We start from the raw sequence: 23,777 nt of genomic DNA, 5'->3' as shown, positions 1-23,777 counted from the left end.
ACAAGTGATGCAGTTTTTTTGTTCGCCACTGCATATAAAATGAAAAAAAAAAAAAAAAAATCCTCAGGTATGTTATCAAATTCTCTGACTGCTGACGTTCCAGTCCTTTAAGAATCTGCACAAAAATAATCAGAGGGTGTTAAATCCAGAGAGCTTGGTGGCCATTCAATGGAACCACCACAGACTTGGAAAATTTTCATTTAAAAATTCAAAAACAATTTTTGCACAGTGAGCTTGATCTCCATACTGCATAAAAAATGTAATGCTGAAAATTTATTTTGGACTGCATTAATGGAATGATTTTGTCTTTTAGGAGTTTCAGGTGGCTTTCTCCTGTCACTGACCCCCCTCAAAGAAAAAAGGCCCATAAACACCTCCTGTCCAAATTCCAGCACAGACTATTAGTCAGGAGTAATTACATCCTTGTTAAAGAATAAATGAGGGTTTGTTAAGAGAGTAATACACAAATATTGGCAATTAACAGTTACATTTAGTTTAAATATGGTCCACAAAACATTGTCAACAATATCTGGATTTCTAACACTCATTGGCTAAAAACCATTCAGTAAATTCTGATCTTGTATCTGGGTCATACTCATTCAAACTCTGTTGAAATATGGGAAAATAAACCTCATATTTAAGTTCCTTTATGATTCTATTTAAGCTTATTTTTAGGTACGTTAAGTTCTAAATACTTTGCTTTCTTTGGGTTTTTTTTTTTTTTTTTTTTTTAAATTTCTTTCGATGTAAGTTTCAAATTGGTAGATGTCTGAGGTACAAGGTCAACCAAGTTTTGGTAGATTGCACACTGTTTCACTTCATCAAATTTCTTCACAATTTGCTTTATGGTCTTTACTATGAGTGAATTAGGTCCAAAAAATTTCTTGAACTGGCATGCAACTTCCGCACCATTTTGATATTTTACATGCCACTTTACAATTTTCAGTTCTCTCCTTTATTGCAGGGCTCATGGTACTTTTTCTATGATATACAGGAATTTTTTCTATTTTTAAATTATTCAGAAACAACAACAAAAGTCAATGGATGCAGTATTACATTTTAGGTACATTTGCAAATAGTATTAATTCATAATTTGTACAAAATAAAAAAAAAGAAAAAGGGAGGGGGGGGGGGAAGGAAGAAAGAAAAAAAAAAAGAGAGAGAGCAAAAAACAAATGCTGGCTGAAGGCAAATTTCCACACATCTGTCCAACTATTTTTCTCCAATTTGAATTCATGCCCTCACATGTGTGTTGTTTGGGCAAGAGAAAGGATGCCATCACAATTAGCTTACTCAATCCATTCAAAGCCTTAAAAACATCAATGAGAGCCAGAACAAGGGTGGTCATATTTTGAAAATTGATAAGCAGGACAACTTGAAACAAAGTGTGTAGTAGAGCATTTTTTCCTTCAAAAAGTAAAAGGAAAATATAAAATTACAATTAAAATGCATTTTTTTTATCAATCAATCAATCATAGTATTGATTGATTGATTGATAAAAAAATTGTTATATGATTTGTTGTTAATATTTATTTGCCCTATATAAACTATAATATTATTTATAACAGTTATTTTAAAAATTACAAGGAAGACTACTTTTACTTTATATTTTTTCTTTAGATTCCGCTAGATTTAAAATTTCTTCTCCTTCCAAAGATTTTAAAAAGTTTTTTAATTCTGAACAGGGCATGTTATAGTTTTCTTTCACCATAAGTTCAGCTTCTAAATTTTCTAATAAAAGACAGTTTCGCTCTTTCCACCAAGCAGTTTCATTAAGGTGAAAACTCTTTCTGATGAAACATTTGAATATGGAATTCTTAATATGGAGCTTACAGTTTGAGACAAATTATTTGCCTCCAGAAATTTTGAGAAAAATTGCACCCATTTTTTATCAACACGCATTTTATTTTCTTCATTACTCAGTGACAAAAAAAATGCCTTAAAACTTAAAATTTCTTCAAAAAGCAAATCTAAGTTAACATTTCTGATGTTGAATATTTCTACTAATTTTCGAATTGCATTAAATGTTGGTGGAAAAAAAGATTTCTCAATTCTCATTTTTCTCTTGTTATTAGAATTAATTTTTAACACATCATTAGATCCCAATAAGAATTAATTAAAAATGCGTAAAATCAATAAATTAACAGATGACTTTTACCTCTCTCTTATCGGGACAAATGATGGTCTTATTGGGAAGTGGGACTTGAAGTTCTAAATCGGGAAAATCCCAGCCATATCGGGACGGTTCGCCACTGTGGCCAGAACTGAAGACTGAGGAGGTGCCTAGTCTCCAGAACATTTGCAGAACTGAAGCCTTTCTTGGTAAGAGCAACCTTATGTTCCCCTGACTAATCTCACTGCCCTTCTCTGCACCTGATTGGCTTAGGTGCCACCACTCCCCCATGATAATGGAGGCTGTGGAGCTTCATATGTGCAGATGTGTGTGGAGCTCCAGTGACACCTCAAACCCTTGGTTGCTGTCTGCAGTAATGTCTGACAAAATTGTCATACCACCTTTCTACATATCCCCAGGTCATGTGAAGCAAGCTTCTGTAGCTTTCCTGTAACTTCTGGTACCATTATGCTTCCATTTCATGATAACATTACTGAGAGTCAACTTGCAAAAAACATGGTGCCATGTCAAAAACAACTAACTTGTGTAGCTCATTGCCTTTCTTATATACTGGTCTGAGTCATTTGTTTATCCAGGAAGGCATAGTGGACTATGAAAATGGCAGTGTCCAAATATTTTTTGGAGGGTAGTGTACTAGGTCTGTCTAACATTGCAGATGTTAATTTTAAAATTTCCATTAGCAAAGTAAAGATGAGGAAAGATTAATAAACAATCTTAAAAATAATGATAGCTTTTTCTAGAAAAATCATCAGTCATTTTTTTTCAGGAAGAAGAAAATGGTTAGTTACCCTATTTCTCTTCACAAAGTACATCTTTATGTTTTTGAAAGTATAAATACATTTGCTGCTACTGCTTGATGTAGATGCTAAATGATTATTCACCCATGCCAAAGAAAAATTCAGCATACTGGACTGAAAACCTAGGGTTTTCATCCAGTAATCCTCGCCATAGATCAATTATCTCAGCTGCAGTGTGAAGAAAACATAAGTCCCTCTTCTCCAGACAAGAACTGGAAGACAGTGTAGTGACTGCAGTCATAAGGAACTTTGATATTAAAACTGTACAATTTACTCTTAAGTAGCACATTTATAAAAAAATTGATATAAAAGTTAAATCTAATTTATAAATTAAAAGTTAAAATATATTTATAAATAATAAAAAACATAATGGCTAATCTTTTATCTACTACAAAACAACCATCATTAAAACTCTGAAGCTGTTTTTGGGAATAAATTTAAAAAACCTTGATTTGTACGTGTTTGCTTCTGCAAGTTGCCACAAGCTATTTTCACACCATGCTGATGTGCTTCCTAAAGGATATTAAATTATTCATTACATGACTTGAGCCACATACAAAATGGGCTCTTGCATAACCTGCTGTAATATTTCTTAATACGAGATATTTACCTGGATTTTGTTTGAGATACGCTTCAACCATATTTTTCACAAGATGACTTCTAGCTACTTTTTCCACTTTTATTCGACACTGAAATGTAAATAATTTATTTCTATTAATCATATTAATATGAGATAAAATTCTCAAAAAGATCTTTCTTTCTTCATTTTTATTATTAAACATTATTTTTAGTTTTATACACATCAGTAGGTCGCTTTGCTCCCCTCTGACTTGTGTCACACGAACCTGAATTATACATTTTTATATTTTAATTTTTTTAGTGGGAGAAATTCCACACGCCATTCTAATAATCAAAACATGTACAAAAATTATATCTTATATTACTTTATTAGCTAAAAATAAATTAATAACAAAATCATCATTTATATACTTGATTATAAACAACATTTCTTGTCTGATTTTTTTTTGTATTTTTTTTTGTTTTTTGATTTGTTTTCCATTAATATAAAGATTTCAGCTGCTTTCACTCTACTTAATGCAACGTACAATTGTCCATGCGAAAAACATGGTGATGTTAAGTCAACACCAACCTTAGATAATGTTTGACCTTGACTTTTGTTTATTGTCATATTAAAAGCCAATTTCACAGGAAACTATGTTTGTTGAAAAATTAAGTTATATTCCCCTTCATTTGAATACATGTAAATCCGTGGAATATATGCTTTCGATCCAGCTCTCACTTGGGACATGTTCACAAACCAAACATCTCTTCCTTATTTCCACTACACGTAGTCATTTTTTTATATATGTAAGTATCTTAAAACCATAACAAAGGCACCAGAGAATAAAGTGTTTCTGGTGTTACAGAGTTGTATTCTTCAGCATTACAACTATCTGGCATAATTTGGTCTGATGAATAAACTATTTTCAATTCTTCTTTTGGAATCTTAATTTCAAATAAAATTTTTTCATTCAGTGAACAGTATTATTTGTTGCAGCTAAATTGAAACTTTTCTTCAAATGAGTGTCAATACTTCCAAACACATCGTGTATCAAATTTCCTGAACTGCGAATATTTTCAGGAATGTCTATTAGATCATTTTCGTCTTTTACCACTTTATCATTTCTTACAATTTTTTTCTTTTTTATCAATGATTAAATCTTCAGTAGAGCTATCAATAATTTGTGATTCCTTTTTTATTCTTGATGTTTTTGTATCTTTCCTTCCTTTAACTTATTATAGTCATTTTGTTTTCTTTGATATCAGGATTTTTAAGTGCTGCTTCATACTTTCCAAGACCTTTTCTTTTCTTCTCAGCTTTTCTGATACAATCTTTCTCTTTTCTATTACTGCCATTATTAACAACATTGCTAACAGCTGAAGAAACTTTTGAAAAAATTGTATCGTTACCTTGAGACATGTAGAATTCTAAAATTAAAAACACAAAAAATTAAGTCCCACAATTAACAAAGGCCGAACTGTCAACACTGTGTGACATCATAACACTACTAAACGCTATCAGGTAATTAGTCAGATTAGGTTATGTTACCTAACATAACCTAACCTTGCTATGGTATAAGCAGCTTAATTTAAGAGTGATGTGCTAAGCATGGTCTTTGAGACAGACCTGTCAATCACTTTGTTGTAGTATGATGCATTAGCAGTTAGCCCCATCATGCAAAAAGCGTGCACATGAAAAAGCACTATTTTCCAAAATATTCTTTTATATATAGATATATATACAGGGTGATTCACTACCAGTGCGACAAACTTGCAGGAGGTGTAGGGGGCACAAAGAGGAATCGGAATCACATAGCATTGCAGGGTCCGAAATGCCTTCGTCATGCAGTAGAGGACGTTGAACGGGAGGTCGTGTGAACAGCGATCCCGCTGGAAGTCAGCATTTGCGAACCGGTTCCCGAGGCAGTAGGATGGACGAGTATTCAAACATTGAACTGGCCAACATGCACCTCGCGTATGGAGCTGCCTAATGGGCGCGCCGCTCGGCGCTTGTACCAGGAACATTTCCTGCAAAGGCGTGCTCCTCATCATATGATTTTAAACGAATGATGAGAAGATTACGTGAGACTGGTTGTTTCACGAGAGGTACCATGAATCGAGAGCGAACAATGAGGACGCCAGACAATGAGGAGAATGTCCTGCGTCTTGCAGAAGGCAATCCGAGTACTCAAGCGATAGGCCAACGATTGGGTATTTCCCAATCCACTGTATGGAGGATACTGTCAACAAACGAAGTGAGGTCATACCATCTGAAATGCGTCCAATCATTGGAGCCTGCGGATTATCCACTCCGGAGGACTTTTGCTACTTGGTTTCTTCAACAGAAACAGTTCGCAAATGCTGACTTCCAGCAGAATCGCTGTTCACGCGACCTCCCATTCAACGTCCTCTACCGCATGATGAAGGCATTTCGGACCCTGCAATGCTATGTGATTCCGATTCGTCTTTGTGCCCCCTACACCTCCTGCAAGTTTGTCGCACTGGTAGTGAATCACCCCGTACACAGGATGTCTCAAAAATATTGGTACAAACGTTTAGGAGAGGTAGGTAACATCTAAAGGAATGTGAATCGCATAGGAACCCATAACCAGAAATGTCACGGGAAAGTAGTAGCAGAGGCACAAGAAGCAGAAATGACACAAGACAGTAATTAGTGGCAAACATTTATTTGACATAATATTAACAATGGGGTACGAGATGGATGCATTTCATGATGTTACAACAGATGCTCAAAGGTTCCACCATGAGACGCGCTGCATGCATGACACGGACGCAGCATGGATTGGTGGACACGGTCAAACACACCTGGAGTTTCTTCAACAGTAGTAGCAGCGCAGACCAGTCTTCCGCTGCTACAACTAAGGAATTGGCTACTATGGAAGTTGATCTCGATTCCGCGAAACGAGATCCATTTCCGTCTCCACAGGCGATTCATAGACGATAGATATGAGGGCTCTCCCACAGAAAGAAATCAAGGCTCGATAAATCAGGTGAGCATGTGGGCCAGGCAACTGGTCCACCACGGCCAATCCATCGACGCCCAAAATGCCTGTTCAAATGGTCAAGAACACACCTTCCATAATGGGTAGGTGCCCCATCATGTTGAAACCAAATGTTGCGTCTCATATTTGCTGGAACTCGTCAAGTAACCCTGGTAGAACTTGTTCAAGAAAGATCCGATATTTAGCGGAGTTCATGCAGGATGGTAACAGGTATGGGCCGACTAAGCAGTCACCGACCATACCTGCCCACACATTTATTGGAAGCAATGTTGTGCCGCATCGGGACGCACAACGTGTGGGTTGTCGTGAGCCCACACATGAGCATTGTGCTGACTGAATAAGCCTCATCCGAGACCAAAACATAGGCTGGAAAATTCAAGTCTTGAACACTTTCTTGGAGAAACCACTGCGCAAAAGTCACAGGTGCAGGATGATCTTCGGGGAGCAGTAACTGAACCCTTTGGAGATGAAAGGGGTGTAAGCAATCATCGTGCCAGACACGCTGTACACTGCAATGAGACACTCCTAAGGCAGAGGCAACGGCACGTGTGCTGGTAGTAGGATTATTCTGGACGGCATTCAACACACTTTCTTCCATGGCGGGAGTTCGTGTCAAACGTGGTCTGCCCACACTACTCCTGTTACCTCTAAATAACCATAATCGCACAAATTTTGATGCACACATGCAAACAAACTGTGGTCCAGTACATGTCTGTCTGGGAAGTGTTCTCCATAAATTCATTGAGTGGCTTGTCCATTGCCCTCTGCTAACACATACACTATGTGCATGTATGCCAGGTCACATTTCGTATATCGATGCATGCTCTTCGTGCAGCGACTACTGCTTGAATGAGTAAACCAGAAATTTTCCCTCTTGCGATCTGATGAACAGCGCCGTGTACCGACTTACGGTGATATTTCCGGTTATGGGTTCCTATGCGATTCACATTCCTTTAGATGTTACCTACCTCCCCTAAACGTTTGTATCAATATTTTTGAGACACCCTGTATATACATACAATAATGTAACCATGTCAGTGTTCTGCCAAAAAAAGTTTGCCAGTTGGGTGGGGAAGTGTAATACTTTGCAATATAAAATTTTCTGTTATTTATAAATGTGACTTAAGCAATCCAGAGAAAAAATTAACTAGGGAATGGGACAATAAAACTGATTTAGACTTATGTTAGTTAAATGTTGGCACAGTCTTCTCCACAGTTTATTCACTGATCCCAGTGCTCCTCCCACTGTTTGAAAGAGCTCTGTAACATCTGTTCTGTGATACTCTCAATACCCTCTACAATTCAGCTTGAATCTGTGTTATCTTTTGATTTTTATCATTTTTAAATGGATTTTCATTTTAGGGAACAGGAAGAAGTCACTGGGAACCATGTCAGGAGAAATGAGAGGGTGTGGAACTATTGCCATTACGTTCTTGGCTAAAAACTGCTGAACCAACAAAGCAATGTGGACTGGTGCAGTGTCGTGATCATGAGTGCACCATTTGTCTTTAAGAGTTTCTCCTGACGTCCTCCCTCAAATGCCTTAGGGCCTGAATGTAGAACTGGCGATTTAAAGTTTGGCCTAGAAGGAGTAACTTCTGATGAGCAATTCCTTCATTATTGAAGAAATCAGCATGCTCTTAACATTTGATGTGACCTGCCTGCCTTGCCTTTTTTTGGATGTGCAGATGATGGACGTTTCCACTGAGAGCACTGTTGTATTGTTTCTGGGTCATAACCATAACAATGTCATCCATCTATTAAAACATAGAAAGTTTGTCCTTTCTGGCCTGTGCTTTCAGATCCCTGCACAGAGAAAGCTGGTTCTGTTTCTGCTTATCACTCAGCAGAAAGGGCATAGATTTTGTAGCAATCCATCTCATATTTAAATTTTCAGTCAAAATTTTCAGTGTCATTGGAATGTCAAAAATATTATTAATTGTATGCTGTGTGTCCTCATGGATAGGGCTTACAATACCGAGATTCTGGGATCCCAGTCATTTTTTTCCGGTATTCAAATCTTGGTACAGGAATACCTCGGTTTCGAACAGCGCGGGTTTCGCTATAGCACGGTTTACAAATTGAAAAAAATTAACTACATTATGCACCAATACATTTGATATGTATGTATGTATGTATGTATTATAATGCCAGCACGTAGGCTCTTGAGCAGAGCAATAAACAGATTTAATAAATAAAAATACGTTGTGGATTCAAGGCCACGCTGACTGTTGTCGCAACTCCCATTATATATGGACTCTGCTAGCATTCATACATTAGTAAACACTCTAGATTCCGAGCGGTGAGGTCGTTCACTGTGCGCAAGCTGTACAAATATTTTTCCCTGTGTATTTTTATTAAAGATTATTTTTTTAAAAACATTACACCTTTATACGCAAATATGAGTAGAAAGAAGAAATGTAATGCCGCTGAGAGTTCTTATAGATCCAAACATCGAACGAGGTATGAAAGTAAGGCAGGCATTGCAAAATGACATTCAATGTTATAAAGAGATATATGCAGATAAAAAGAAGGAAAAAACTGTGCAAACTAAGGTGATCTGTTATTTTTCAAAATAAAAATACAGTACATACCATACTTCACTTATATTCTTTTGGTATGTACATACCGCAATAAAAATAATTTGTACTGTACTTACTAGTATTTTTCATTTTTATCATTTTAATTTCTTTTTTTGCAAGAACTTCGTGTGCATCAATTTATAGTAAACAAACACCTATATATTTTTGCAACTCGACCCATATAATCAAATTGTTGGAACGTATTACATTAAAATACATACTAATAATACCTCAATCAATGTGGTTTCGCATAGCACAGTATTTTTTTTGGCACGAATTAACCGAGCTATGCGAGGTATTCCTGTATTGATACAAAAATAACGGTTTTTCGGTACTAATTTAAAAAATAATTATCCACGATTTATTCACATAAAAGTTATAAAATAGACAACAATAAATCATTAATACTGCTGAAATTGCAAATGAGGGATTTATATACTGTACGAGTGCAATGGAAACCTGAAAACGTCACAAAACTGTAAGACATAAAACCTTACAAATCTTTTTCTCTTAGTAAGTATAGTGTGTGTGGAAGTAAAGCACTTAAGGAATAACGAAAACATCATTACGGAAATATTTCCATTAGTGGCAGTAGGCCTGGTAGTGCAATTAAGGAATATGGTGAACAGTGGTATGGCAGGTGCACAAGGGTTAAAATTAAAAGCTTCTGAACAATATTTTAATCCCTCTATTACACCGCTACTTGAGGATGCAACACTTGGTGCATTTTGGGAAAAGGTGTCGGTATGGTGCAGTTCAAAGGTTCTGCAAACAGGTGATCTTGAGGTAAAAGATGAAGGGATTTCATTGTGTGGAAAAAATATTCTGTTTTTCCCACCAAAGGAAGAAGAGTGAGTTTAAAGAATAACACCATGGTTGGATCAGGTTTAAATTAGATAGGGGAAGATACATTTGTTTGTTTTAGAATTTTTTAAGCACACGAGCGTCTATGGCCATAGTGTGCCACGGGGAGATATGTAAATGCGTGAAAACCCCTCTGGGGTTTGCACATAAGCTTACGTATAAAAAAGCAGTACAAGGGGCGATTGTAACTTGCAATCAGTTTAATAAATAAATAAATAAATGAAAAGGAAATAAATAAGGTGCTCGCACCAAAAGAGGGGTTTGTGGTTGTTGTTCGGAGGGATTGCATACTTCCAGTGGTAGTTCTGGATTCAGTTTGGGTCCAGTTGTGGGAGTGTCCAGCCATATAGGGAAGGGTTCCGCCGGGCATGTTCCTGTGCTAGAAGTTTAATCCGGAAGTTGAATAACACGATAGTGTCCTGGCTTCTACTACTGCTGTGGTAATTTCCTTCAGTATTAACGGAGAACTGTTCTTGAAATCCTGAAATAAGACAGTATCGGAAGAACTATACAGCAGAGATTCAGAGTTAAACTAAGAAGAGAGAGACATCACCACATTCCGTGGAAGAAACCTGCACAAAGGAATCCCACTTTGAAAGAGAAGGAAGGTAAGTCCTCTGAACTGTGTTGTTTTGGAAATGGTACTTAGATAAAGTGGGAGATTATTTTAAGGTTGAAGAAACACGAGAAATAAGGAAATGTTTAGTATTGAGTTGGTTTATTGGTTGAAGTTGTAAAGAAAATTGATATTGCTAATTTATGAGATATTACATGGAATTGTTAGCATTAAGTTAGCAACTTATGGATTGCTGTTGTGAAGAGAATTGATATTGCTGATTAAGAGAAATATGAGGAAGTGATTAAGATTGAATTAGTTTAGTGTTTGCAACCGTAGAGAGAGTTGTTAATTGAGAGAAATTTTATGGAAATGATAGCATGTATTAAGATTAAATGAGAAAAATGAATAGATTAGATGTAAATGAACACTAGTTATGTATTTTAAGTAGATTAGTATGAAAAATGACTTATGTTTTATATTTGTGTCATTGCTCTTGAGAAAAAAACTGACAGCACACATATAATATATATACTTGTGTGTGTGTTTAGGGGAGGGATATCCCTCAGCTCCTGGAAATTCTCATTTTTTAACGCAGTCAGGTAGTTTGTGGGGTTCAGTGCTTGAGGGGAGCTGCTGTACGAAAATCATAACAATGGCCACTGACGGCAATACTAAGTTACAGGAAATAAAAATTAATAAATAAATACCCCCCCCCCACAACTTAGATTTGATTTCCACACCAAGCTTAAATGTCAATCCCTCTTTTTCGTTAATATGGATATAGTGCCATAAACAGTCAAAAAGGAAATATTTTTTTTTTTTTTGATAAAAAGGAAATAAGATTTTTTGAAGATGAGGGAATAAGGGTGGGGGGGAATTAAACTGCAACTCGTCTCCGACTATCTCAGTACAAAGCACCAACCAGCACAGAATCCAAAAGGACGTTTTCTGCCACTAATTAAATATGTACCAAAATTAGATCCAGTTTAAATGATAACACTATTGAGTTTCTTAAGAGCTCACTTTAATCAGGCAAGTAGTGTGGATGCTTATTTTTTTGTTTTTAGAATAACTATGTTTAATCATTTTTGCCAGAATATTTATTATTGTAATAAAAGTTTGAATTAAAACATGAATTCAAGTACCGTATTTTCCGGCTTATAAGATGCGGTTTTTTTCGTGAAGAAATACTCGGAAAATCACCCTGCGTCTTATATGGTCAATGTCAGATTAGGCCTAAAGACTACCGGCAATGCATTTTCAATGACGCAGTGCCAATAAACTGAGTTCTGAAAACTTCCCTTTGAAATTCACACCAATTTAACTTAAGATTTATCTGTTTAAATATATGTTTAACAATTATCAGTGGTTACAATCTATGGCAACAATACATACCAGTAATCTTTTTTTCGTGGAAAATTTGTTGAAATCTGCGTGATATGAATCTCACAATCAGACGTAAGTAAAAACTTGTTTCATTTTCCCATGTGTTAATAGAATTTGAAAAGCTATATGAGAACCGTGCTGCTGAAAGACATTTTGGACCACCTCCCACCGAGAAAATGGTACGTGCCTGGCGAAAGCAAGAGGAGAAACTTCGACAAGCAATAAAGTCAAAACATAACCTTTGCAAGCAAAAAGCTAGATGGGAGGAACTGGAGAATGAGATAAAGACGTGGGTTACAGATCAGAAGAGCCAAGGTATTGTGGTAACGACTAAAAATATCATTTCTGAAGCTAAATTGAGGGCAGCTGCAAGAGGGCATGATGACTTTACAGGTGCTATAGATTTATGAAGGGACACGGATTAGCGATGCAAACAAGAACAAAAATAGCACAGAAAATGCCTGAGGAGTACGTAAACAAAATTATTGATTTTCACTGATATATTATCAAAGTCAGAAAAGAAAATGACGTTTGACGTCATTTTCTTTTCTGACTTTTTTTTTTTTTGAGTTCCATTGACGTTTGACGTTCTGTCAAACGTCAATGGAACTCTAATAAGACAGTTGATTTTAAGGGTGCTAAATCTGTGACCATTAAAACTTCCGGCAATGAGAAATCCCATTTTACAGCAGTGTTGGCATGTTGTGCTGATGGTACCAAGTTACCACCATTACTAATATTTAAAAGGAGAACAATGCTGAAAGAAAGCATTCCAGCAGGAGTTTTTATTCAAGTTCACCCCAAAGGATGGATGGATGAGCATGGCGTGAGGTTTTGGCTGGAAAAGGTGTGGTCACGCCATCCTGGTGGACTTCGCAAGAAGCCGTCACTTCTCGTGTGGGATCAGTTCCGGTCTCACCTAACTAATTGTACTAAGATAAGATTAAAAAGTTTAAACACGTAAATGGCTGTAATTCCTGGAGGGTTAACGGGTCAATTGCAACACTGGATGTATCAATAAATAAGCCTTTCAAGGACTACATGCGTGAAGAACGGAATAAACGGATGATGCTCCCACAGCATGAACTAACATCAACAGGGTGCATCAAAAGACCTACCATTGTACAGGTTTGCCAGTGGGTCAAAAATGCTTGGAATGAAATTAAAATGGAGACAATAGTACGATCGTTTCAGAAGTGTGGCATAGCCAATGCTCTTGACGGCACAGAAGATGACCTTTTGTATGGGAAACAGATTCATCTGATTCAGAGATCACTCATAACATGGACGAAGGTGACACTGAATATCTTGAATATTATGATGATTTCATTAAGAACAAATAAATATTTTTAAAAATTTCTTGTGTTTTATGAATTGAATAAAAACTCCATGTTGTAAGTCCATTTAATAAAAAAATTTTAAAAAATAAATGTAACTCCATTTAATTTATTTTTAATACCTACCCCCTGATTACGTCCCGTATCACGCCATGTCGCCATATTTGTTTACATCAGTCGGTAAAAGATCGCTTCTTAGTTTCACCGTAAACAGTATTGAAGGATAATAGAAGAGTTATTATTTTTTCCAAAATATGTGGCCAAAACTAGGGTGCATCTTGTATGCCCGTGCGTCTTATAAGCTGGAAAATACAGTAGTTCTTTTTCATTAGAATCATCTCCCAGAATCTGTAATAAATTTATTGATGACTGTGTACTAGCTATTGATTTAAAGGTGTTTAAGCGGATATTTTGAAAGTGGGGACAGTCCACTAACATATGGCGAATGGTTAGTTGTACTTGACATGATGTACATTGGGGAGCGCTGTCATTAGTTAATAGGTGAGTGAAGTGAGTATGCCCAATCCTTAGCCTACCTAAGGATTGGGCATACTCACCTCACCTAATAAAAATTAAGCCCTTGCTATTTTTTGAATTTAAGTAGTCATCATATATTGCACAGATATTTTTCCAGGGTGGATCTGGTGGTGTTTTGTCCTGAAATATATTGCTGATTTCTATATTCCATGATTTAGCCAGTTCCTTAAATCTAAGTGGAGCAGGTCTACTGCTTAGGTTTACTGATGTAAAATGACTCGCATTCAGTATTGTAGAGACATCTCCAACAAGGATGAGAGGGCAGACTACGGATTTTTGCAGCATACGTCAGAAGTAATGTTTTTCTGCGAAGATGTAAGGGAGGTTCATGAGCTTCAATGTAAAGGCTCTGAACGGGCAGGTTCTGAATGCGCCAAGAGCGACTCTCAAAGCACAGTGCTGGATGGTGTTTAATCATTCTAAAGTACTTTTCCTCACTGAATCATATACTGGAAAGCCATAGTCCAAGCGAGACCTGATGAGAGCTCTATAAAGATGGATGAGGGGTATGACGATCAGCGCCCCATAACATGAATGACACACACTGGAGGATGTTTAATTTCTTCAAGCAGATGGTTCGAAGATAGGCCACATGTCCTTGAAAGTTCAGTTTCCTGTCCAGTATCAGGCCAAGGAAATGGGCAGTGTGAGCAAGAGGAACTGGCACGTTATTTATTTTTAGCTCTGGATCAGGATGAAGTGACCGAAGTTTGCAGAAATGAGTGGTAGTGGTTTTCTGTTCAGCAAGATGATATCCATTTCGTAAGGTCCAGGATTGAATTCTCGTTAAAGCAATTTGTAGCAGTCTTTCGATAGTATTCATGCTTTGCAATTGGCAGGATATGGTGAGATCGTCAGCATACATGTATACTTCAATCGTTTTTGGAAGTTCTTCCAAAATATTGTTGATCCTAATCACAGATAGGGTTGAACTCAATATGGAACCCTGTGGGACACCCTCTTCTTGAATGTGAGATGTTGACAGCATGTTTTTATATCAGACCTGAAATGTACGCAATTTTAAAAAGTTCTGAATTATTAAAGGGAGATGTCCTCTCAGCCCCAACTGATGCATATCTTTAATAATACCATGATGCCATGTGGTGTCAAATGCTTTATGAATATCCAGGTTGACCATCACTAGATGTTGCCTTCTGACGAAGGTATTACAAATGTTGGATTCAATTTTTACAAGTACATCTAGGGTGGACCTGTTTTTACGGAAGCCATATTGGTGATCAGAAAGGAGATTTTCGGAGTCTAGAATCCAGGTGAGCCTCTTGTGTACCATCCTTTCAAAGATTTTGCCCAAACAGCTTGTCAATGATACTGGTCTGTAATTCTCAACTAGAGAAGGATCTTTGCCTGGTTTTGGAATAGCACAAATATAGAAATGACACCATGACAGAGCATACGTATTTTCTGAGAAGATCTGGTTATAAAAGAGTAATAGTATGCCGAGATCGGTTTCACACAGATGCTTCAGCATACTGTAGTGAATGCCGTCTGGTCCTGCTGCGCTGTTCGGAGATTTGCTCAAAGATTCTCTCATTCAGATAGAGTAAACAGATGGTTATACGGAAGTGAAAGTCCAGTTGCGAAATTAAACTTATGATGTTCTGAATCAGTTTTACTGCGTTGAAAGGAGATCACATAAGAGGAATAGGCAGAAATGTTATAAAAAGATTCAGCTAAAGCATTTGCAATGTCAGTAGAAGAGGATAAGTCCTGCCCATTACATTGTATTATCGGAGATTGCAGCGGTAGAAATTTCCCATTGAGAGCTTGAATTTTTTTCCAAATGATTCGAGTGTCAGTATTTTTGTTAATAGCTGAGGCGAATTTAATCCAGGAGTCACGTTTTGCTGTATTCCTAATTTGTCTTGCTTTGGCTCTGAGTTTTTTGTACATAATTAGGTTGGCTGTAGTTGGAAATTTGCGAAATTGGTTCCGGGCATGGTTTTTTTCTCGTTTCACTTTGGAGCATTCTTCATTCCACCACTGATTTTGGTGTACATGATTGTGCTGATCAGATTTTGGGATGGGAATTTCTGCTGCAGATAATATATGGCTTGTAATGTGATCAGTTACGTCATCAATATGTTTTTGTTGTACATATAGTTTGTCAAGTTGAACACAAGTTGAATAGTTTTTCCAGTCTGCTTTATGAAAGTTCCAAGAAGTACGGCCTTTAGGACATGACACTGTCTGTGTTTGAATTGAACTGATGATAGGAAAATAGTCACTGTGGAATGGATCATTTAGCACTAACCATTCCATGCTTGGAAAAAGAGATGCTGAACATATAGATAAGTCTATGGCTGATGTAGTACCTGTAGGCAGTTGGATAAGAGTTGGAGAGCCAGAATTTAACAGAGTCAGGTTATGGTTATCCAGGAATGTTTCAATTAATTGGCCTCTCCTATCCATGGTGGAAGATCCCCACAATGGATGGTGACCGTAATTGAAATCGCCGAGTAAACAGACTGGAGGTGGCAGTTGTGTGATAAGATTGTCAAGTTCAGTCTGGGAGCAAGGATAATTCAGTGGGATATAAATGGATGCAAGGGTTAACAATATTCCCATTGCTATCCGAACCACTACAACTTCTAAAGAAGTTTGTAGTTGGAGATGTCTTGATGGTATGTTAGTTTTGATAAAAATAGCCACCCCACTACAAGCAGGAGTGTCAGAATCCCTGTCTTGCCTAAACATAGTATAATTTTTAATTTTCAGAGAAACTTGTGGTGATAAAAAGGTTTCCTGCAAACATACACCTATTGCTTTAGTTTGTATGAGTAAATCATTCAAGTCATCTATATTACTGCGTAATCCTCTACAGTTCCATTGAAGGAATTTATTCATTTGTTGGATTTATTTGAGGAAGATTGATCTGACTGTTTTTTCTGAGAAGGTTTCTGTCTGCTTAGTTTTGATTTTTCATTTAAGGGAAAGGTTGGGCGTACTGTATCCATGGTATCATTAGCCTGTAACTCTAGTACTGTGTGTTCATCCTCTGACTGAACCTCCATTTCCATGTTGCTAATGCGTGGTTTCACTTTCTTCTGGTTTTCAATAGTAGCTGATTTTGTTGTTTCGGGCAAGGTTGAGATAGCATCAGTTGGGATGCTGATTGGGGTGTTGCTGTTCTCATTGACTGTAGTTTTCTTATTGTAAGTTAGTGCAGTTTTGGCCCAGATGGCAAAGGAAATATTCGGTTCGATGGAGACATCTGTTTGGGTTGCAGCTGAGCGGCTATTTTTGGTGACCGATGCATATGATCGGCTAGGCATGGTTAGCATTATTTGCTTTCTTGCTTCAGGGTATGTGACTTTATGCTCCACTTTATACTTCTGGATTTTTTTCCCTGTTTTCCAAAGGTCACACGCTTTAGAAAATGCAGGATGGCTTCCTTTACAGTTTGGGCAAGTGGGAGTGGAAGCTGTACAGTCTCCTTGGAGCCGCAAATAGAGCACACAGCATCGCCTCGGCATGAGAATGGCCATACTTCTGGCACTTAAAGCAGCGAATGGGATTCGGGATGTAAGGTCAAATCTTGCAGTTTAACCTGCTTTTACAGAAGATGGGAGATTCGGAGTAATGAATGTCAAAATAATGGACCTGGTTGGTAATATGTTGCCATCTTTTTTTGTCATAATTCTCCGTGCATGAGCCACTTTTTGTTCGCTAAGCTCTTGAATGATCTCTTCCTCAGACACATTTAGTAAGTCCCGTTTGCTGATAACTCCTTTAGAGGTGTTCAGAGTGTTATGGGCAGTTATTAACACAGGAATATTGTTAAAAGTTGCTAATTTTAACAATTTTTCTGAGTGACTTGGCTTAGAAGCTTCAATTAGAAGGTCTCCAGATTGGAGACTTTTAACCATTTTGGGAGATCCAACAACCGATTCTAAACATTTCTGTATTAGAAAAGGCGATAGCTTGCCAACAGGTTGTGTGGATAGGGAATGCATTATGAGAAATGCTGGCATGTCTGTAGTTTGTTTTTGTGTCCGTAGTCTCTTCGGATGATTCAAGTCATGCTCTGAATCAGAGTTCACAGGCCGGGAGCCCGTGGGCTCTAGCGATGGACTGTGATGCATATCCATCGCTGCTTCTTTTAGCCCTGGAAGAGGGAATTCCTTCTCCCAGGTTACTGACCCCACCACGTGCAGGCATGAGCGATGCCAACCAGTGACCAAGCGATCAGCAGAAGAGGAGAGCAGTACGTTGCTAGCGATAGCAGTAACATTGCAAGTGGGGTTAGCAGTAACGTTGCTAGCGGTAAAGCAGTGACATTGCTCAGCGAGGGAAGCAGTAACGTTGGGAGTGGTCAGCAGTAATGTTGCGAGCGGTGGAGGGATTATTAAAGCACTAGTACTCGCCCCAGGAAAATCGCTAGAAAAATCGCACTAGAAAGATCGCTTGGGAACTATCGTTTGGCACTCGGGGCCCTAGTTTTACGTAACTCAGGAATGCCAAATAAAATATTGCTACTATATCCCTGATAAGACAAAATTTTAAAAACCACAATATCCTCAGAAGAAAAGTAGTTATATATTTTTAATTAGTTCAATTAAAAACTTTATCTGGGGGATAGCAGTGAAGTAGCCGGAGTGGCGCATAAGAAATAAATTGCATTTCAATTAGTCCAATATCATATGTTGTTGTAGTAAGGTTTTAGGAGCAGCAACAACTAAGGCCATATTGCTTCGTGTATACCTGTCTGTAAATTGTGTGTGTGTGTTCTGTGGTCGATTTTCTGTTTTCTGGACAAAAATCCCTGAGTTTCCAGGAGGGAAAAACCATGCTACCCTCGCTTGATACTGACTAACTCAGCCACACTGTGAAAAAGCCAATAAAAACTGTGAAAAAGCCGATAAAAATACCTCATATCATTGATGGGTTGAGAACTCAGGTCTTTCCTACTCGGTGTGGGGAGGATGCGATTCTAATAACTGTGCTACCCACGAGGGTCCAATATCAAATTAACAAGGATATACTGCAATGCTCCAAAAATATAACAAATGTACTAACCTGAGGACATTCACTTGATTTTTCCATCCATTCAGAATAACAACCAGCACAATAGCAATGCATACATGGCAATAGACTAAGTAGAAGTAAAAAAAAATAATAAAAACATTAATAGTGAAACAGAGCTGCACTTCCAAGTATGCAAATATAAAAACTTAAGTTAACTCTTTTTAAAGTCAGTTAGGAAAACTGACTTTAAAAAGAGTATGAATGTTGATTATATCAACAAGTTCTTTCTGTTTGAAACACACATTGGTGCCTAGAGTGTTGTTCACAAGCTAGGCTTTAAAAGCATATATTTTGGCTAGACAGGAATATTTTCCTTTTTTTTTTTTTTTTAAATCCTTATTTTGGTCAGTAAAATTGATATTGGAACAAACTTTTGTATGGTGCTGTGAAAGTCGGGTTGGAATAAGGGAAGGAATCAATTTGCTTTCTTTCATCACATGCTATTATTAATTACTAATACTATAAGGACAGTTACGAAAGTAATGCCTCCTAATTTTTTACTTTCAAATGTGGTGGTGCAGTAGATCATTTCGTGTGTCACTGAGTGGTCACTAGAGGTCTCTAGTTTCACCATACTCAGTGGTGCTGTGATCAGTCTTATGAGTGCAGCACACGGATAATTCAAAATGGTGGATGTTGCAGATATACATATCAAGCAAAGAGTGGTGACTGAATTTCTTACCAAGGAAGAAGTTTTTTTTTTTTTTTTTGTAGTTGTTGCCGCATTGGCTTCTGTGGCCATAATGCACCTTCCAAGGTTTTTGTAGTACTTTGATCCAAGTCTGAGGAGGGATTCGAACGCCCCAACTTTTGGGTTGCCAGGCAGGCACTTTACCCACCCGGCTAGCCCGGTCGGCCAAGGAAGTGATGCCTATCGAAATTCATATGCATCTCAAAAATGTTTATGGTGACAATACTGTAGATGTGATTACAGTTAGACATTGGGTAAGACACTTTAAGAGTGAGGAAAGTGACACTGTTGACAAGCCCCAAAGCAGCCGGCCAGTAACATCAGTGACAACAGACAACAAGAGCTGGATCGACGTGCTGATCAAAGAGGACTGCCGCATTGCAACACATAAATTGTGCGACACAATAGGTATAGGGAAATCTGCTGTGATAACCATCATAAAGGAACTAGGCTACAAAAAGGTTTGCACCTGGTGAGTCCTGAAAATGCTGATACACGAGCACAAAGAAGCCTGGAAAATCATCTGTACGAAACTTCTGAAATGCTATGAGAGTGAGAAGGTTCGTCTTTCACACATAATCACAGGTGACGAAACCTGGGTCCACCATTATGATCCTGAAATCAACAGACAGTCGATGGAGTGGCACAATCAGCATTCACTGCACAAGAAAAGTTCAACAGACAGCCTTCTGTCAGTAACGTCATGGCAACTGTTTTGGGGTCTTGCTTGTGAACTTGTTGGAGCGTGGCATCACAATCAACTGAGATCGATATGTGGAAACGGCAAAAAAGTTGAAAGACCGCATTCATAGATTTCGACAAGACAAAAACCTTAATGAAATTCTTCTTCATAACAATGCACGACCCAACACCAGTCCACATGCAATGAAAGCCACTGCAAAACTGGGATGCACTGTTCTTAATCACCCTTCTCATAGGCCGTATCTTGCACCTTCCAACTATTACCTCTTCAGCCTGCTGAAGGATGCACTCCATGGAACCCATTTTGCAGGTAACAACCAGCTCAAGCACAGTGTTCATGAAGCCCTCCAGAGCAAGAGTAAGGACTTTTACAGGACTGGAATACAGCATCTGATTCAGAGATGGCAGAAGTGCATAGAAAATGATGGTGACTTTGTGGAAAAATAACAGTGTGTTTATTAATGATTTAGGATTAATTGATGTAAAAGGCATAGTTGTAGGAATTAAATTTTCTGAGGAAAAAAATAGCAGGCATTACTTTCGTGCCACTCCAAATCCAAATACCAAATCCACAATGGTAATAATGGTAATATTACCATTGTGGATTGTAAATAACTTATAATCACTAAGGTCACAATTAAATTGTGACCTTAGTGATTATAAGTTATTTTACAACTCAACCTGGCGCCTCCGTAGCCAGGTGGGCAGGAGCAGCAGTGCGTAGCACATGCTTCTTGATTGGACCGGGGTTCGAGCCACCAAATACGGAGGATGCGGAAAGGTCAGGGAATGACCACCGCATATCCCCGGAGGAATATGGCCTGAGTTGCTAATGCTCCTAAAAACCAAAAAACCAATAACAACTCAACCTTTAGAAGTATATTTCCCACTAATTTCTTTTTTTTTCCTGGTCATATACAGGGTGTTTCAAAAATGATGGTCAATAATTTAAAGGTGAAAAGTATAAACTAAAATAAGCAAAAAAGTCCCAGTGAACATCGGGCCACAAATGAACCGCTTTTGAGATAATGCACATTTTCTGTTAAGATCTGCCACTGACTATGGGAGCACTAGTTTAAAAAAAGCTCTGAATCCTTTGCTAAAGGTGGTTTTATTAAACATAAGATAATATATTTTTAATTTTTGGTTTCAACACCACAGGATTTTACAGATGTTACAAGTTACAGGATGTTACAAAAGGTGTTCAAAATGCTGTTCTTGCATCCATATGCAGCTTTGTAGTCTTCTCTGCATTGAGTTGTGAATCCTTTCAGGCATTCCTGGGTCAGTTATGATTTGCTGAAAGGTTCCTTCAACCCGATGCTGCAATTCCTCAACTGTGTTAATGTCAGAAGTGTACACCAAGCTTTTTACATGACCCCAGATACAAAAATCCATAGGATTTAAGTCTGGTGATCTGGGAGGCCACATTACAGGCCCACCTCTACCTATCCACCATTGACCATACCTTCTAGTAAGATACCGTCACAATTAGAGCAAAATGTGCCGGTGCACCATCATGCATAAACCACGTGTTATGGCATTGCTGAAGTGGAACATTATCATTATCATCATCATCAAGGATTGTTATTTGGTTTTTAGGAACATTAGCAACTAAGGCCATATTGTTCCGGGAATATGCGGTGGTCATTCCCTGACCTTTCCGCATCCTCCGTATTTGGTGGTGACGGGCTCGAACCCCGGTCTAATCAAGAAGTGTGTGCTATCATCATCAAGAAGGTTTGGAAGACAATTCTGCATGAACTGAAGGTATAGCTCTCCTGTTAGCCTGTTTGGCAGAAAGTGTGGTCCAATTAGGTGGTCTCATAGTAGTCCTGCCCAGACATTCAATGAGAAATGTTGCTGATGTTGTGACTCGTGAATTGCATTATGATTTTCGTCGGACTAAACATGACAGTTATGAAAATTAAAAATACCATCACGAGTAAACCCAGCTTCATCAGTGAACAAAATGTTGTTTAAAAATTGGTGGTTCAGGACACACTGTTGTTGCATTCACTGGCAGAAGTTCACTCTGGGAGGATAGTCTGTATTTCTGAGGCCTTGTACACGCTGGATATGGTAGAGATACAGTAATAGGTGATGTAAAATTCACCACACACTGCTATGACTCAGTACATGCTCTTGCACAGCAACCCTCCTTGTTGAAATTCCTGGATTTTGTTCTGTTCTTTTTAACACCCTTTCCACAACATCAGTGTTATGCTTCTGGGGCCTACCTGCTCATACTCTGTGTGCAAAGCATCCATGTTATCTAAGGCATTGATGTACCCTGATGAATGTGTGCCTATTGGGCTGCCTTTGGCAAGGAAATGCTTCTTGGTACAAATGTGCCTCAAGTGCACTGCCATTGGCTTTACCATACATGAAATGCATGTCCGCATACTCTTTGTTGCTGTAACCTCTTTCCATATTGACTATCCTTTGACAAGTACCAGTATGCTTGCTATGTCTCAGAGCATTGAGAGAGGGGAAAGGGAGAGAATGAGCATAACCTAACCTAAACAAACAAGTCAGTAGTGGATCCCAAATAGAAATGTGCAATATCTCGAAAACGATTCACTTAAGGACCCATGTTTACTAGGCTTTTTTTGCATATTGTAGTCTGTACAGTTCACCTTTAAATTATTGACCATCACTTTTGAAACATCCTGTATATAGGGATAACGGAGGCTATATGACTTTGTTACTAGTCTTAAAAAAATTGCACTAGTTTATTGCTTATTCTATATTGCTTGTCGGCCCACATCTATACAAATTTTACAAAACCAAAACCCTTCATATCCTATAGAACTGTAACAGAATTATTCAGGAGACACAAATTTCCCACAAATGTGAAATTATTTAAAAAATAAAATAAGTGAAATTAAATGCAACAAGGCATCATATCTTTAAGAGTATAATAAGCTATATAATATTGGTGTAAACACACCATAGACAACTCTTAAACAAAAAACTACGTTAGTAGTGTGAAGGGCATCATTTTATCTGTATCTCATGGAAGAACACTGTGAGATACAGATAAAATGATGCTCTTCACACTACTAACGTAGTTTTTTGTTTAAGAGTTGTCTATGGTGTGTTTACACCAATATTATATAGATTCAAAAATAAAATAAAAAATTTCTTAGGTTATAAAAACTGACATAGCATTAAAAAAATTAAGTTAAACACAAATATGGCCTCTTCTATGAGGTTCTTTAGCACACTATGTATGTATGCATGCATGTGCACACACATACACAAAACAAAAAGTTTTCTTAATGGCAACTTTGATTCGAACATTGATTAGAACAGAAAAAAATATCATTTATATTATACAATGATATTATAGGAGAAAAAGATGCAAGAGGAACTTAAATTCTTAAAGCAGAAATGAACATACAAACTAATGTAAATTTTTCTTAATTAATTAGTTTAATGAAATTTAAAAGTTACACCTAGACAAATTCTTCAAACAATTAATTCAAGCACAAGAGTCAATGTTTAGGAGCCTCTCTTTGGTTCCATTTAAGACACAACACTGATTCTATGGCA

At 37.6% G+C, this 23,777-nt stretch overlaps 1 protein-coding gene across 5 annotated transcripts in view; it reads right to left on the bottom strand.

Annotated features, from left to right (window-relative positions):
- The window catches only part of LOC150081835 (E3 ubiquitin-protein ligase CHFR-like), a 352,893-nt gene that overhangs the window by 175,208 nt on the left and 153,908 nt on the right, over positions 1-23,777 (bottom strand). For all 5 annotated transcript variants that reach the window (XM_090378929.1, XM_090378930.1, XM_090378932.1 and 2 more), the window contains exons 7-8: positions 18,818-18,893; positions 3,542-3,620 (exon numbers count right to left, since the gene is read on the bottom strand). In XM_090378929.1, the coding sequence (XP_090235055.1) occupies positions 3,542-3,620; positions 18,818-18,893 (155 nt within the window). The remainder of the gene's footprint in view (positions 1-3,541; positions 3,621-18,817; positions 18,894-23,777) is intronic.

Source organism: Mastigoproctus giganteus, chromosome 8 (genome assembly GCF_048544385.1).
Source record: "Mastigoproctus giganteus isolate SK-2022 chromosome 8, ASM4854438v1, whole genome shotgun sequence".
Classification (NCBI taxonomy): domain Eukaryota; kingdom Metazoa; phylum Arthropoda; class Arachnida; order Uropygi; family Thelyphonidae; genus Mastigoproctus; species Mastigoproctus giganteus.
Note: the sequence above shows the minus strand (reverse complement) of the source record. Positions and strands in the feature narration are given on the sequence as shown.